Below are 15,782 nucleotides of genomic sequence, written 5' to 3' on the forward strand. Positions count from 1 at the left end.
GCTGTGAGCGCGTGTTGTGGTTGGAGGATGATGCGAACGTGCGATGAAAGTGAAGAGAGAGAGCGAGAGAGAGAGAGAGAGAGAGCGCGTGCAGGTCCAACACACAGTGAGCAGCGGGACTCGACCGTAAAAGATGTCGGTGTTGTCCTCAAGGTCTGAACCAAAAAAAAACTGTCAAGAGCTGACCCAGACAGCCGAGGGATCGCGTGCAGCTACACTAACAATGAAGGACAAAAAATATGCACACTTGCGTACACGCGCACGCCGGTATTCTACGCAGGCAATCTGAGTGACCGCCTAAACTAAATGACGTCACCAAAGGGCCATTTAGCGCATCTTGATCTGATCAAAACAGCTGGAATTGAATAGGTGTAAATGGCATCTATCTTCCATTGTGATCTTTCCTATTCAATAACTCCAAATAACATTAATGGATTATTTATTCAGCTGTGTCAATTCCATGTTAAAGTGGCCTACAATACAAACCTAAAATACCTAGGCTAGATTCACCCAATCATTAGGATGCAGTTTGGGTGCTGTGCTTGACTTTTTAATTCCCTTCTGTATGTGTGTCTGTGGTTGTGACTCACACCATCTGAATCACAGAGTCGTGACTGAGAGGGGATTTGACTTGGCATAGACTGCTTCTGTTGCCACACGACACAGCCAGCAGTTCAATCAGAGAGCTCGTGTGGATATAGCCTTATAATGTCTGCAAAGGGAGGTAAAATAACAGAAAGAGGGAGAGTCCAAGCCAAAGAATCAGAGAAGGGTTGACAGAGTTAAATGGAGACAAATGGAAAGATGTTGAAATGACAGCTCCACCTGCTGTTCAAGCAAACCATCACTGCTTAATGTTGTGCTTTAAATTTCATTACACACATCCAGATAATCACAAAAGACAAGACTCATTTGAAAGCGCTGCTTTAATGAAATAAATTTGTTTCTCTTATTATTGCACAGTATAACCAGCCAGCCAAGAATACATTTCCCTTATTTTCATGTTGGATCAACCAACCAAACAAACGTCCAATGCCTCTTCTTTCTGCTCCTCATTGTGGTAAAATGGAGGTGGACTTCAGAGAGGAAAGACACAAGGAGAAGAGGTTACGAAAGGGCTTCGGGTAGGAGGTAGGCATCACAAATCATTAGGAGTCCTGGTCCATTTTGGGATCTAAAAAGAAAACAGCAAAAACAATATATGAGAATATATTCAATTAATTTGGTCGCTGTTCACATAATCTAATGAGTTCAGGGAGGAATTTCTATTTAGCATCTGTAGAGATGAAACATCGTGTTCCAGAGTTAAAAATATAATTATAATCTCCCAAAGTAATTGGATTATCACACATTCAATGTTATTGAAGCACTGAGTCATAGGGATGACGTTTTTTTTCTCGCATCTTTAGAGAAAAACTAGTAGGCCTAAATGCTGAAAGCATAAACAACCAGATTATGTTACAATGGAGATTTTAACAATCCCAAATGTTCAGACATGATGAGCTCTGTGGAGACAGTCAGAATTCTTTATTAAAGACTTGAGACTGAGGCAGTTTTTTGCATTTTAAATGGTCAGACTCAATTCATTACCTTATGAATAAATACTAGTTATTTGGTCAGTTGAAAGTTTTGGATAATTTTGTGTTTAAAATCACAATAATTCTATCTCTCACCAGTGAAGGTGAACTCAGGGAAGCTGCTCAGGTCTCCTCCTCCAAACAGTCTCTGGAGCTTTGCAGTCTCCTCTGACAGGTTTTTTTCATAATCTGGATTTGCCTCCAACGGCCCTCCATTCAACCTTAGAGAAGAAGACAAGGGGAGATAGAACACAGAGAATTAAAAAAATAGGTAGTTATAATTTAGTCAGATATACAGTGTTTTTCTCTAATTAATATTGTAGCAGTGACAGTTTCCTCAACCGTTTTGAACAAGGGTTTATATTGGGAATAACACACAACATCTTTTGTGTTTCTATCTACAGTACCTGTGCATGTTGCTATACTCTCTGATCTTCTCCAGGAAGAGTCTCTGTACTGGATCTAAATCTGAAAAAACACACGCAAAAAACACACATCCCCAGACAATGTTGATATAAGACAATTCTGACAAACTCCTGACTAAGTTTAGAAATAACATGTAATGACAATCCTTTAAATATTATATATGTCTAAATAATTCATGTCAAAGAACTATAGTTTGGTAAAGGTTGGAGGACATCTATAGTCATACTCAGGAAAGTATGTTTAGTGAAAAGTTAAGTGAGGTAACAAAACATTTGAATAAAGCCCCAAGTATGCTTAAACAATAACACGTCTGTACAACAATCCAACCTTTATTTGTCAAAGAAGTCACTGAGAACTTCAAGGAGAGACTGTGTTTGAGTGTTTGCCATCACTCACATAGGAAATATTGTCATGTTGATACGACAAAACCACACAGTGCTTCAAAAGAGACAGCAAGGAGGCATTGTGATGATGCAGTGGGATGGAGTGTTTGGCCTCACCTTAAAGTGTAGCCATTCTGAACACTTTTAGACATGGTTGGCCCCCTACAGGGCACTGGTCTAGCTCAGATGGTAGAGTAGGTGCCTCCATCTACAGAAGCAAAGTCCTCAACACACTGGCTGATCGGTACCAATGACAGGTCGTTTTAACATTTAAGATCAACACTGGATATACATTTTGATATTGGATATCCAAAACTGAAAATCTTTCCAGATATCCATAATGACATTTTAAAAATCCCAAATTATATCTGGATATTAAGAATAATGTTGTACATATTTTCTAAATTGACAGCTGTGGATTGGAAGAATATATCTTTTATTAAAATGTTTACTAATGAGAATTCAGTTTGGACCATACAGTAGCCTAATAAACATGGAGGAAACCTGAGTGAAAACACCCATTGGTTTCTGAAGGGCTTTTTTGGAAGCCTATCCATATTTCAAAGACCGAGTCTATTAAACGTTTGCATGTAAAGACATTAACCATAAGATTAAAAGTTTGTATAGGCTGTAAACATGATCATTTCTTCTGTCTGAACAGACATTTTAAAATGTTTTGTGTAAGGGACTTCTAGGTCTTTTGGCGGTAGCTTCAAGTGGACACTCGAGGAACTGCAGTTTTTTTGTAATTCTGCATTGGCTTCATTTTTCAACACCAGGTTGCCGCTTGGTTTTGACTTTTGACGTTTGCCTTTAATGTTAAAACCACTTGCTATAGACTCAAAGCATGCAACCCAATATATCAGTCTCTCTTCAGCTGTCCTATCTTATAAAGCCAAAGGCCAAAAAATAATCCTGAAAAAAAAGAAGAATATGACCACTATAACAAGAGCAAACATTATTAGTTAGCCTTTAACAAATAGTACACAGTGTCACCTTAACATCACACTAATTCCTAACACACTAAGTGTTGGAATTGGCCGCCATTCATGTTCTGTTAAACTGTCAGACATGACCCATGACTGTGTCCGTCTTTACCTGAGTGTGTCCCTGCATCATCAACATTCTCCAAAGATTCATTTTGCGCTCCCTCGTCCACCTCCACCTCCTCTCCCTGCAGGACATCCCTGGGGGCGGGAGATGCTGAAAAATCATCTCCCACTGCAGTCGCTGTGTCAATGTTGACTGACCCAGTGGCAACTGTTGCTGCTGCATCAAACAAAGAAGAATGAAAGATGAAGGTCTGCAGGACAGAGCTGATTCCCATTTCTAAAGCATCCACTATTCAACGAACAAAACAAAGTAATAAAACAATGACAAAATACATTCACGTGTAGAGCTAGGAGGAAGAAAGTGTCATTTAAGGACTGGAAACAAAAGAGAACAGCAAGCTCGGCGTTCTCTGTTTGTTTGAGAAAGTTGTTTGTTTCAAGCTTTTTATAACAAAGAGAAATGTAAAAACCAGGATTATTGTGGACAGCGATTCACAATTTCTTGAAGAATATTGTGAAAAAAGCCATGACCTGATACAGCTCAGAGAAGATGTAACTTATGCACGTAATCAAGTAAAACATTTTTTTATATTTTTGTTTGTTTATGGACAAAAAATGCTAACAACAACTTGTGAAGTGTGCTTCTTTTGGCCTAAGTCACATATGCTTACAGTCTTTATTGCTTACAAACCATCTCTTTTAATCAGCATTCCCAAACTTACCATCCAATTCATGTTCTCTTACAGCCTCCTGATCAATCGGACTTTGGGTTGCATCTTTTATCGGCCCAGGAACGGAAAAGAGCAACTCCTCCATCAGTGCGTCAACCTGTAGCGCTTCAGACAGAACTTCATCTTCAAGTAGAGACAAAGACTCGATGTTCAGGGCCGTTGTCTCCTCTTCAGATGTCACCTCATCCCCTACCTGCACTCCCTTCTCCAAAGCAAAAACCTCAGCTTCTTTCTCCAGATAATTTGTGGTTTCACTTAGAAACTCGCTCTCCAGATTTCCCAGAGATGCCTCCATTTCGGCCAAAGTCACAGACTCAAGAGTCATGGCCTCCAAGACTCTCACGTCCCGCTCTCCAGACTCTTTTCCCTCGCCCTGACCGATCCCTTCATCCTTTTGTCCCAATTTCTGGTCAACCTGTACATTTTCCGGTGGCTGCCTCAGTCCTTGCTCAGAACCGAACATGACCTCTAAAATAACGGCTGCCTCAGCTTCTATTGCATCTGTAGCTTCACAGATTGAATCAAGTGATAAAAGCTCAGCGTCTGTTAAGCTTTCAAAAACAGAATCCTCCTCTTCCCTGGTCAGTACTTCCATCTTCTCCGCTTTTGCAAGTACCTCAGCTTCTTTCTCGAGTTCATTCCTGGCTTGTAAGAGAACTTCAGTTTCGAGACCTCTAACTTCAGCTTTCACGTTCGCTAGAGTTATTGATTCCAGCGTCATGGCCTCTTCTTCAGCGTCCTTCTCATACGTTGGCGAAGACTCTCGGTTTGACCCTGCGGGAGGATCAGAGGCCGAATCAGGAGTTTTAGAAATCCCTGCAGGAACATGACACAGCAGTTCATTCACTAACATTCCACTTTCTCCTTCCAGCTCTTGCAGATCTTCAGACAGGGAGTCCCATTTCGAGAGAGCTTGACGTAAACTTTCGCCCTCATCTTCAGCTGAGTTCTGACTTTCAGCAGCAGCTCTGCTTTCAGCTCCAATCCCAGTCTGAACTAACAACTCCTGTAGCTTTTCTTCCACTTTTCCACTGAGAAACACATTCACTTGCAGGAGCTCTTCAGTTTCTAAAGACTCTACCTGAACCTGAACTCCATGGAGTGTGACAGACTCTAACGTCATTTGTTCGGACCGGTTCACTCTCTCCTCAGGGACATTTCCTGAAGATGATTCTACTTCCTCTTTTAAATGCGGGGATTCAGATTCTGGTGTGTTTCGAATGAAGGCGGTGTGTGAGAGGTTCACATCAGCAACTATTGTAGGCTCTACTGTACTTTCTGAAACAGCAGCTTCTACATATGTTCTTGCCTCTACTACGGGTTCTGTTGTAGTCTCTATTAAAGGTTCTTCCTTGGCAGTAGATGAGGCATCAGCCACTCCTAAGTCTGTGCTGTTGGTTTGAACAACCTTATCAGCCGTTTCTTCAATGCTTACGATTGTAGCTTCTACTGAACCCACAGCAACACTAGATATATTCTTTAGTGTTTCCAGAGGAGAGACACTGGCCTCTTCACATGGTTCTACCATTTCTAGTAAGGGTTCTTCTACAGATGTGTGTGAGAGGTTATCGGGCCCTAAGTCTGCATTATTGGCTGGTACTGACTGAGGAGGAGAATCTACTGTTGCGTTTACTTTCGGCTCTAATGTAAGGTCCACACCTGCAGCTCTACTTTCTGCTGTTTCCAGAGGATGGGTGCTTGTCTCTTCTGATGCTTCTAATGCTGTTTCCATAAAGGGTACTTGTGCAGCGATGTGTGAGAGGTTTAAAGCACCCGATTCTTCGATGTTGGTTTGTACTCCTTGATGGGCTGCATCTGCTACAGTCTCTATTAGAGTTTCTACTGGACCTTCAACAGCAGCTCTATGTTCTAGTGTTTCCAGAGTGGAGCTACTGGTCTCTACGGATGGTTCTTCTATCACTGTCTCTATTAAGGGTTCTCCTGCAGCATTGTGCAAGAGGTTTAAAGGACCTGAGTCTGTGCTGTTGGTTTGTACTTGTTGGTCAACTGGACCTTTAACAACAGCAGCTCTAGTTTCTAGTGTTTCAGCAGGAATATAGCTGGCTTCTACTGGCGGTGCTGTTACAGTTCCTTCTGAGGGTATTTCTTTGGCAGTGTTGGAAACATCATCCACTCCTGAGACTGTGTTTTTGGTCTGTGCTTCTTTATCTGGAGCTTCTACTTCAGCTCCTATTGGATCTTTAACAACAGGAACGTTTAGGGTTCCCACAGGAGCTGCTGACAAAGATGAGAGTGGGCTGGAAGAGGCTTTGGCAGGTTGAACTGTAGGAGGAAGAAAAGGACAAGAGGAGGAAGAGAGCAACTTAGTGGTTGAGACATTTACTGAATTAACACTCAGTTAACTTAACTAGTAGAAACTTATTTTATCTATTTTAACACCAGAAAAACTTAACATGATAAATGTAGATGTACCTTTGAATTTGGTTAGGTGACAAATGGGCTGGTAAATATTGATTGAAACCCTTTTGATTATGCTTTGATCCTGATTTCTGTAAACATTTTAAAACCAGCTCTTTCATCGCGGCTGCAGATTACTGACACCTGCAGTGTTGACACGATGGAAATCTTTTTGTGTGGGACTACGGCTTTATTCTGACATCCTGAATGTGTTGCTGACCTTTAATCGCAGAGGAAGTTGTTCCTGGCCTGCGCGTTGAGTAAAGCTGCTCCAGGAGCTTAGCAACATCCAGCGCTGGCTGGTTCTTGGCTTTCTCTGTCAGTAAAAGAAAAAACAAACGGGGGAAAATATGACATTAGCAGAGACCTGTCTGGAGATTCTTGGGTTCTTGAGTGAAATCTTAATATTTTATCTAACATTGAAGAATGTCCTTTCTCACCTCTAATTACAGCTCTAAATAAGGGCAACAATATATTTACAGGATACTGCGTTAATAGGGCGATTATGAGAAGAAATGAGAGTGAAAATCAGACAGTGAAATGTGTTTGTCTTACTGATGTGTGTTCTGCGTGGTTCTTTTCTGTCTGATGCTTTGGAGCTGAACTGGGCAGTCTGCGGCCTCCACACAAGTCTGAACAACTCCCTGTGAATACACTGGACGCACAAAGAAACATGCCATTACATTTTGCGATGCAGATTGCAAACTTGAACATAACCATGCTATTTTGTACATTTTTTTCAACAAGTGTAAACACAGGGTTAAAAATTGACCCACTGAGGGTCAATAAAGCATCGTCACATCACGGGGTTTACTGACCCTGTGGTGCAATTTGGGTATGTGTAAATGTATGGGGTCAATTTGAAGTCAGTAGGCACAACATGATAGAATAGAAGCATCAATTGTAACCGTACTGAATGAAACAAAAATTATATCGATGGAATTACTTTTAGTAAATAAATCATGAATGCATAAGGACCGGTTGAGTGTTATCATTGCACAGGATCCAGCAGGTTGCCCTTGAGAGTACGGTTTCAAATGGGGCACATTTATGGATTACAGGAGGAAAAGTGTTTAGGGGGAAAAACTATCATTAAATCGGGTGGCTCAAGCACCCAATAAAAGGGCTGTTTTTTTTATTTTTTATATAGGGATATATAGCAACAACAATAGGTCAAATCCCTCCATTTGAATAGGGCCAAATCAATATAGTGCTATATTTCTAACACTGAAGGTCAATTCTTGAATTGAATGTTGAATGTGTAGAAACACCTGATACAAATTAAAGAAAAGAACATGCAATCAATATTAGTTCATTTACTTTACTTTATACTTTATATTCAACCCACAGGTCATAAATCAGTATGACGTCACTGTTGCAGTTTATTTGCTACATTGTAGTTTAGTCTACAACAAGTAGAGTAAGAAGGCCTACTGCTTTACAAAACTTAATGTATTGTAGTGTAGTGTGGATTTTTTTGATAACTTGTCAAAAACTGGGGAGCAAACTGATCATGCGTGACTTGACATAGACAAACAAGAAATGTACTTACTCTTACACATAATCCCGTTCCTCTTCTGAACAAAGCAGCAGCCATTATTATGAATAAAAAAAAAGTATATATCTGTCAGAAAGAAACTGTGGGCTAGCTCTACTGTCTCTTTGGTAATGTTAGGAGGAATGTGGGGTCACTGAGGGAAAGTACTGAATGTCCCGAATCTCTGTCTCCTTCACTATGGCAGTGTTGCTCCCTTGTTTATCACTTTGCACATATAGAGGAATATTTAATAAGACGACAATAATGCACAAATGCAATATAACTACTTAGCTTATCTAAACACGGAGACCAAATAAACCCTCTTCCTCTGTCCACCTGCAGCGATATAAAACAACATGATTCTTTTTAGCTGTAGTACAAACTAATGCATTTAAAAGAGCTGTCCCATACGTATTTAAAGCATTAGTTACATAAAGCACCCCAGTTAAAGCCTCTGAATGCTACCACACAAAACCACAGAAGAAGAGTGCGTTTCCGTTCTGGACTACCAAACTAAAAGCCCCAAAGATGACGACAAATTAATGTTGCTTTACTCCTTAATATTTATAGTCTATGGATTATTCACAGTTTTCAAAGCAACTTTGAAATAAATAACTGACGAGTTTGGTAATTATGAACAGAAAAAGTAATTAATATTATGTTTTCCTTTACTTATAGCTTAACTGTACTATAAATTAGACAACTGACACAAAATATTCAATTTGTGTCGTGTAGTGGCAAAATGTAACAGTGTTATAACTGTAAACAATAAATAACCAAAAGAAAAAAAATTAGGCTAACATTTTATTTAAATGTCAACCAAAAACCTTTAACTTTTCTTTCATTAAAATGTTAATATGTTATCAAAAAACTCTAGGATTGTCATATAACTTTTGCTATTAGCAATTCAAAACTATTATTAAAAAATGTCAACTTTTCTCATTTTTAAAAATAGCTTGTAATTTCTTAAACTACATAGGGCCTCCTTAGCACAACTACAAACCAACCCTACTCACATTTGACCCACCTGATGAAAGCCAGAAAAGATCCCTTACAGACTTTCAAATCTTTTTTTTCTAGGTCGAATTTATCTAACGAAGATGGAAAGCTTATCCAGATGTATTTACCCAACTTATTCTATTGCCATCCCAAACAAATTCATCAAATCAATTCACCACATCAATATGAATTTCATTTGGAGAAACAGACCACATATGTAGAAAAGTAATATGGTGAAAGAAATAAAGGATGGAGGCCTCAAAGTTATTGATTTTGATTGTCTTAATGGGACCTTAAAAATAAATTCACTGTACTCTGATAATAGATATATACTGTTCAGAAACTAATCTTTATTTTTTGAAGGTTGGTTTAGGAGATGTATTTGGTCCGTGGTTGACTTGATGGATGACAGTGTGACTCGTGTGTTCTGGGTTGAGATCCACAAATGGATTGCAAAGGAAGTCTCATCAGTCCCGTCCTCTATCTCCAGAGATGATGTTACCTTTGGTATAATCTTGAACAACACAAATGATGAACTCTGCCTTAATGTGATTCTGTGTCTAGCCACAATTTTTATGCACAAAAATAGATTTATAGATTAGATTAGATAAAGTCATTCCCCAACTTTGAATGAATTTAAATTGTATATTAAGTCATTAAAATTGGTAAAAGCAAAAATAGCACAAACAGTATATGATATTTTGAGAAACTTTCCCAATGAATTAGAAAACTGACAAATGACTTGCCTTCGTGTATTTCTTATTTTATTTCTTTCTTTTCTCTTATATTCAGTTCAGACCTCATTAATTGCACTTTAAGACATTGTCATTTCATTTCTATTATATGAAATGATGTACTGTTAATTATTGACATGGCAGCTGTTTCCCTTGGCAATTCTGTACAGAAGGTAACATGTTAATGTTGCCATATTTTGTATTTGTTTTTAACACAAAAAAACAAAACAAAAAAAAACAAACAAACAAAATCTTTCAAATATTTTGCTCATTCTTACAGATCCCCTGAAGTCCCCAAAAGTATAAAAAAAAAAGACGTAGGCTTATTTGTGTGCACAAGATATTATGTAAACTGATTACAACAAGTTATTATGTTGTGCGCATAAGTTACCTTTTTCAACTTTTTGGGACTTCAGTGGCTCCGTAGTCCACTGAAAACACACCAACTCAGGAAGCCTTTATTTTGAAGGTAAGGTCCGGCGTTTTCCTGCTTAAAATCTATCTCTTGACCAAACGTGGTTAGATTAAAGACCACGCCCCCTTTCAAAGCAAGCGTAAACACAACACGCAGCTGAAGTTACACTTCTTTCTTCAGACTTAAGGCTGTGGATATCATACAGAGGAAGGACTGCTTATAATGTGACTGGAAAGGGTGGGAGAGCTGTTTTATAAGAGACGATTCAGACTGCAGTGGTTCTCAGTTAACACTCTTAACACAAGCTGCTGTGGCTCAGTTTAGACTCAAGAAGCCTCTTTTCAGCCATGTGTGCTCCATGGGTCACATACCTGGTAACCATGTGTATGAAATGTGACCCTGGTTGCTCATGTCTTTGTCAGAATCAAAAGAGATATGTAACTGAAGGAGACCAAGCTTATTCATGTAGTTCTGCATCACATCATTAAAAAAAACTTCTAAGATGCATATAAGTAGACTACTGCAAAACAATGTGGCTTCCTCAAAAATATTTTTATTCCATGTCTGTTTATCTCATAAGTGTGGCAGATATTTGTTTTCCTTCTTATATCTGGTAGTCTGTAAGAATTTCAAGACGTTTAAAGTGAAAAATTGTCTGTGTTGATCAAGAGGAGTTTAATACACATCTATTTAATCATTTTTGATTGTGTTGGGATGGTATGATTCACAATTATGAAATATATTTCAGAATCTGGGCATGGTAGACAGAGTGATACAGGGAATTTGCAGGTCAATTGGAGGAACTTTGGATATAGTACCATTTTAAATCTTCATCTTTCCAAATTAGATTTTAATGTTGTTGTTTTTTTGCATTAGTTTGGTTCATTTGTGGTGAATACTTTCTAGTATGCTGCTTGGAAGTATGATGTATGTTCAACAATGATAACATTTGTTATTTAATAACCCTAAATAAAGTTGAAAAAAAGGACATCACAAACATTTAAAAGAATTGACGATTTTTTATAAAAGATTTATTGAAGTAACTTTTCATTCCCCATCTTATAAGATCATAAAAATTCTAATTGGTTAAAAACGTTCCAGTTTAGAGTTTTAAGCTCTTAATGTCTATTAACTCTTAAAACTTGTTAAGTTAAACCTTTGCTGTCAAAATAGCTTGACTTCCACTGCGAACAGCTGAGATCCTTCTTGGCATGTGCTAGCTTGACCATCAGGGCTGAAAATAAATAAGTGCAAAAAACTGCAGGTCCTCAAATGACCACTAGTGGCTTGCTCCAGATGGGGGTCTTTATTATTTACAGTCCATGGTCTTAACTCATGGACCCCAGTATGAATTTGCCACATTTTTCAGCAGCATGGTTTCAGTCTTTCTGTGAATTCTTGTTAAACCTGATTGGTAATTTATTTAGATTTATTTTAAAATGTATGCAGGAGTGGTTGCTTGAAGGACATTTTCGGTGCCATTAGCTGCCCTCTCGGTGCAACTGTAGCTAATTTGAGTCTCGAACTTCACCCCTTCAGTATTCACCCTGTTGTCCAAACAGGGTCCCTTCTGGCCCCAAGAAATGAAACTGGTGTTTGCTAATCTGCTAAACTTGGTTTAGCATTGTAGCATACACGCTAGCAAACTTGATTATCTAGGATTCTGTTATGCTTAACACTTTCTATTAGCCAAAGAAACCGACATCAGCTTCAGTCTTGGTCCAACGGAAGTTTATTCTGAACATTGAAAGACAACAACGTACATCATCTTCTACAGTGATAATTAACAGCAGGCTGTCTCTATCGCCCCCGTAGCGCTCATATATTAACTCTCAGATAGCAGTAGTATTATACACAACCTGGAACAGTAAGAACAGGTTCAAACTGGATTAGGTTAGTTTCAGTACAGCGTGGAGGGGGGAGGGGGCCAGAGAACAGTATAGGGATCTAAGACAAATTCATCATTATCATTCATTATTATCATCATCATCATCGGCTTCAGTCTGGGGAGACAGAAACATTCGTTCACACCTTCCTCCACAGTCAAGCTGCTGCACCTGGCTGAGCCTTGCTGACGTCTAATTGGACAGTGGCTGGTCACTAAGGTAACTATTGGTTGTCTCTGTGGTGGTACCATTGGCGTTAAATGAAATTCCCTTATTTTCACTAACTTGGCAAATTGCTAACTAACTAACTTACATATCTATTACTCTGTTTTACGAACTGGCATAGTTATGTGTCCAACGGACTAATGCAGAGGCCATTTTGAATAGTAAGGTTTGGAAAGATGATTAATACTGCCGTCAAGAAACCCCTGACTTTGGAAATTCAGAAGAACTCACAATAATGATATGCTCACAAATTAAATGACAAATTAAAAAGACAAAGCAGTACAACAAAGAATGGAAAAAGATGCTTGAACTTTAGCAAAACCTCAACGTGAAGGCACAGGAAGTAAGTGGCAGCTATTAGAGCTAATCTTTTAAATAGCCTACCTCATTTCCGAACAAATTCAAAAGCCTTTGGATCCCTAAAACTTTACGTTTTTGGATCACATCAAAGTTCAGAAATATGAAGTATTTACCTTTAAGTACCTTTAAGCTGCCACAGTCAAGACTAAGGCTAGACTTAGACGTAGGCTATGGCTAACACGCGAGCCAATTACTTGCTAACTTTTATCAGTCATTTAAACTTTTGTTCTCAAAATGTCTAGAAAATATGGAACCTGTTTAGTGCATTTGAAGTTTTATAATTTTTTGAAGCAAAAATTAGCTTCTAAGGATTAAACCTGTCATATGTATATTTCCTCATTGTCAACCAAAAGTCTAAAACAACAACACAACAAATCTATCCAACTAACTAGAGTTTCCTGTGTATTTAAAGTCTGATCTCATTCCTCATCGTCTACCGTTTGAAATCTATTAAAAACACATTAGTGAGCATGTTGTGATTTGATCCATATCCTACTAACAGGAACTAATTGAATAAAAAAAAAGAGTACACTTTGTACTTCTGTTTGAGTAATGTTAGCTAAGTGTCTGGGCTTTGTGAAAACCACTGAATTGAAATGAAACTTTTTCATGAATTTGCCATTTCTAAAATTTAACTCACACATTAAAATGACCAGTGTTGTTCTTTAAAATGTTCCCTTGATATGTCTAATCAAGTTTCCTGACATTACTATTCAAAATGGCCGCCATCAAATCGTGTTGAGTCACGTCTTGCTCGGCTCTAAATGCCAGCGACAGTGTTTTTTTTAAAAAAAAAAAGTGCTTTCAACACTGAGCTTCCTCAGAGTTAGAGTGTGGAAATGTACTAAAAGTATTTTGCTATTCAATACATGAATGTCGTACCTAGCATGTGAGAGGGCCTCTATCCAGCTCGGGGCCCCCTTTGATTCATTCAGGGTTGTCTTCCCTGCATAGAGACTTCCACTGTGATACAGCCGCACAGCAGCAACATAGCAACGGAGGTTAAATGTGTGGCAAAAATGACCTAAAACTACAACCCCCATGTGCATCCAACATCCAAAATTAAAGTTATGCAAATGAAGACATTCCTCCATACAGTACCTTATTCAAATTAGCTGTCACGCCTGTTCCCTAGCATTATTATTATTATCAGCATTACTTTTATTGATACATCTGAAAGGCTCATCTTGACTTGTCTGTAATTTATCTCCACTGGGCACTTGTCATATATAGAAGTAAAAACTTTCTATCTTCAGCTTACTAGCATCCTTAGCTCTTTGACCCTGTACAATTTTTTCAGCGTTAATGTGACAAGTGTGCAGTAAAGGTCAGAAAGAGCAAAAAATCAAAAGCCCCCTGTACGTGCACAGTACCTGAACACTCCACCTTAAGACTCTGACAGAGAGTTTGGTAAGACTTGACGTAAACATGAAAGGAAATGTACACTCAAAGGTACCGTTAATTAACCTGTCCACCTTGACACATACGTAAACATACAGACATTCACAGCAGACGTCTGTCTCGCCCTCGCTTACATCACATACACGCTCTCATTAACACAATATCTCTCTCTCTCTCTCTCTCACACACACACACACGGGGGTTTGGGGTTTGTTGGGGCTAAGAAGGAGGAATAGGATTGTCACTGGAGTGTCTCTGAGTCTGTCTGGTGAAGCGGGGGAAGAGAAAACAGTAAAGACCCGGATCCCATCTCTAAGAGGACTCATGTTGATTCGACTGGACCAGACTGGACTCAAATCCTGATCTGGACCAGGCTAAAAGCGGAGGGGTCGTCGACTGGACTGGACTGGATTGGAAACGTGACTTCATGGATTTTTATTCCCTGGCATTGAAAGATCATTGATAATGAGCTAGCTAACCTGTTAGCACAGGGGAGGCAGGTGTAAGAAATGATTGTTAAAGAGTGTTCTCGTCGTTTGCATCTTCCATCATAGAACAGAGAAGAAGAGACTGCTACATTTCTGAAAAATTATAATAATAATATGAAAACATATGTGTAAGAAGATTTTAGCCTGGACATTTGATTGATCAGAACCTGCAGGCAGCAGAGTGTAGTCATGGTTTGAATCTGATATGTCATTGAAAATGATATTATAAACTCCTTGTTTCCTGTGAAGATATGTGGTGTAAAACAACTTTTTAAGATTTCTCACACTGCCCCCTACTGTCTGCACTGTGACAGCAATACATTTAAAATACTGACTAGCTTGTGAATTTAATAGCACTCCAATGACTCTGCTTATAAGACAGCTAAAGGAGACAGACTGGATGCATTGATGAACATCATATCGATCACAAATTGTTTCCATGTTCTGCTGAGGGCAGGAGATCAACTGACGCATCCTGAATTTAGGGAGGGCCAAAATTCAGCATCACTAACCTAACCTAATGAATGAACAGCCCTAACTAGCCCAGACTAAGAAAAGACCAGACCAGTCCAGTCCAGTCCAGCCCATCTGACGAGTCCTAATTCTATCTTTAAGGTCCTTTTTTTTTTTTTTTTTTTTTTTAAAACGTCCAGTAAGCTCCCGTCCAGTTTTTATGGTTCTTCAAACAGCTGCAGGTCCAACCTGACCACGATCTCCCCCGTGGGAACCTCGTGGAGCAGTAACCTCTTTGTGATTGGTCCTTTAGATCCCTGGTCCTTCTTTATTTCAGCCAGCCTGATCTCTGTCCTGCCCAGGAAGTCTGAGGGGGGAAGGGGGTGGGGACAGGAAATACAGAGAGAGTGTGTGTAATGAAAATGTAACATAAAGAACTTTTTCAAGTCAGTTCAAGAACAGGTGATGTGTTACCGACCATCAGGTGAAAACTGGTCTCGTTCAAACACAGTGACACAGAGGACGTCCTGCTCCAGGTCCTTTATAAAAAACTGACAGTTGGAGTTCCACTTGGGATTCAAAGTGTCCTACACAGAGAAAAGAGAGAGGGAAAAGGGTTAAATAACTATATTGAACATATTGAACTTATATGTTTTAGCCTTCACGTTTCTCTTTGTAAAAATCAATGTTAATATTT

The 15,782-nt window shown here is 39.0% G+C and overlaps 2 protein-coding genes across 3 annotated transcripts in view; both read right to left on the minus strand.

Annotated features, from left to right (window-relative positions):
* Window positions 1-910: 910 nt before the first annotated feature.
* LOC132975641 (uncharacterized) lies at window positions 911-8,571 on the minus strand. The gene is made up of 8 exons (XM_061040343.1): window positions 8,140-8,571; window positions 7,143-7,242; window positions 6,808-6,903; window positions 4,161-6,452; window positions 3,485-3,652; window positions 1,985-2,045; window positions 1,674-1,798; window positions 911-1,174 (listed from the first exon to the last, which is right to left on the minus strand). Exons 1-8 carry the CDS (start codon window positions 8,182-8,184, stop codon window positions 1,149-1,151), a joined length of 2,913 nt encoding a protein of 970 aa, XP_060896326.1. The 5' UTR covers window positions 8,185-8,571; the 3' UTR covers window positions 911-1,148.
* A 3,415-nt stretch (window positions 8,572-11,986) lies between these two features.
* itsn1 (intersectin 1 (SH3 domain protein)) overlaps window positions 11,987-15,782 on the minus strand; it is a 54,217-nt gene continuing 50,421 nt past the window's right edge. For both annotated transcript variants that reach the window (XM_061040345.1, XM_061040344.1), the window contains 2 exons: window positions 15,564-15,672; window positions 11,987-15,452 (listed from right to left, as the gene is read on the minus strand). In XM_061040345.1, coding sequence (XP_060896328.1) covers window positions 15,304-15,452; window positions 15,564-15,672 — 258 coding nt within the window. In that variant the 3' untranslated portion in view covers window positions 11,987-15,303. The remainder of the gene's footprint in view (window positions 15,453-15,563; window positions 15,673-15,782) is intronic.

This window comes from Labrus mixtus, chromosome 6 (assembly GCF_963584025.1).
Source record: "Labrus mixtus chromosome 6, fLabMix1.1, whole genome shotgun sequence".
Lineage (NCBI taxonomy): Eukaryota > Metazoa > Chordata > Actinopteri > Labriformes > Labridae > Labrus > Labrus mixtus.

Bases quoted from the DNA above. Each gene is read 5' to 3' on its own strand.
- LOC132975641 (XM_061040343.1), bottom strand. From the start codon at position 8,184: ATGGCTGCTGCTTTGTTCAGAAGAGGAACGGGATTATGTGTAAGA. The intron at 6,904-7,142 runs GTAAGACAAACA...TTTTACTGACAG, and splicing joins ACCACGCAGAACACACATCA to AGAAAGCCAAGAACCAGCCA. The intron at 3,653-4,160 runs GTAAGTTTGGGA...TTGATGCAGCAG, and splicing joins AAGAGAACATGAATTGGATG to CAACAGTTGCCACTGGGTCA.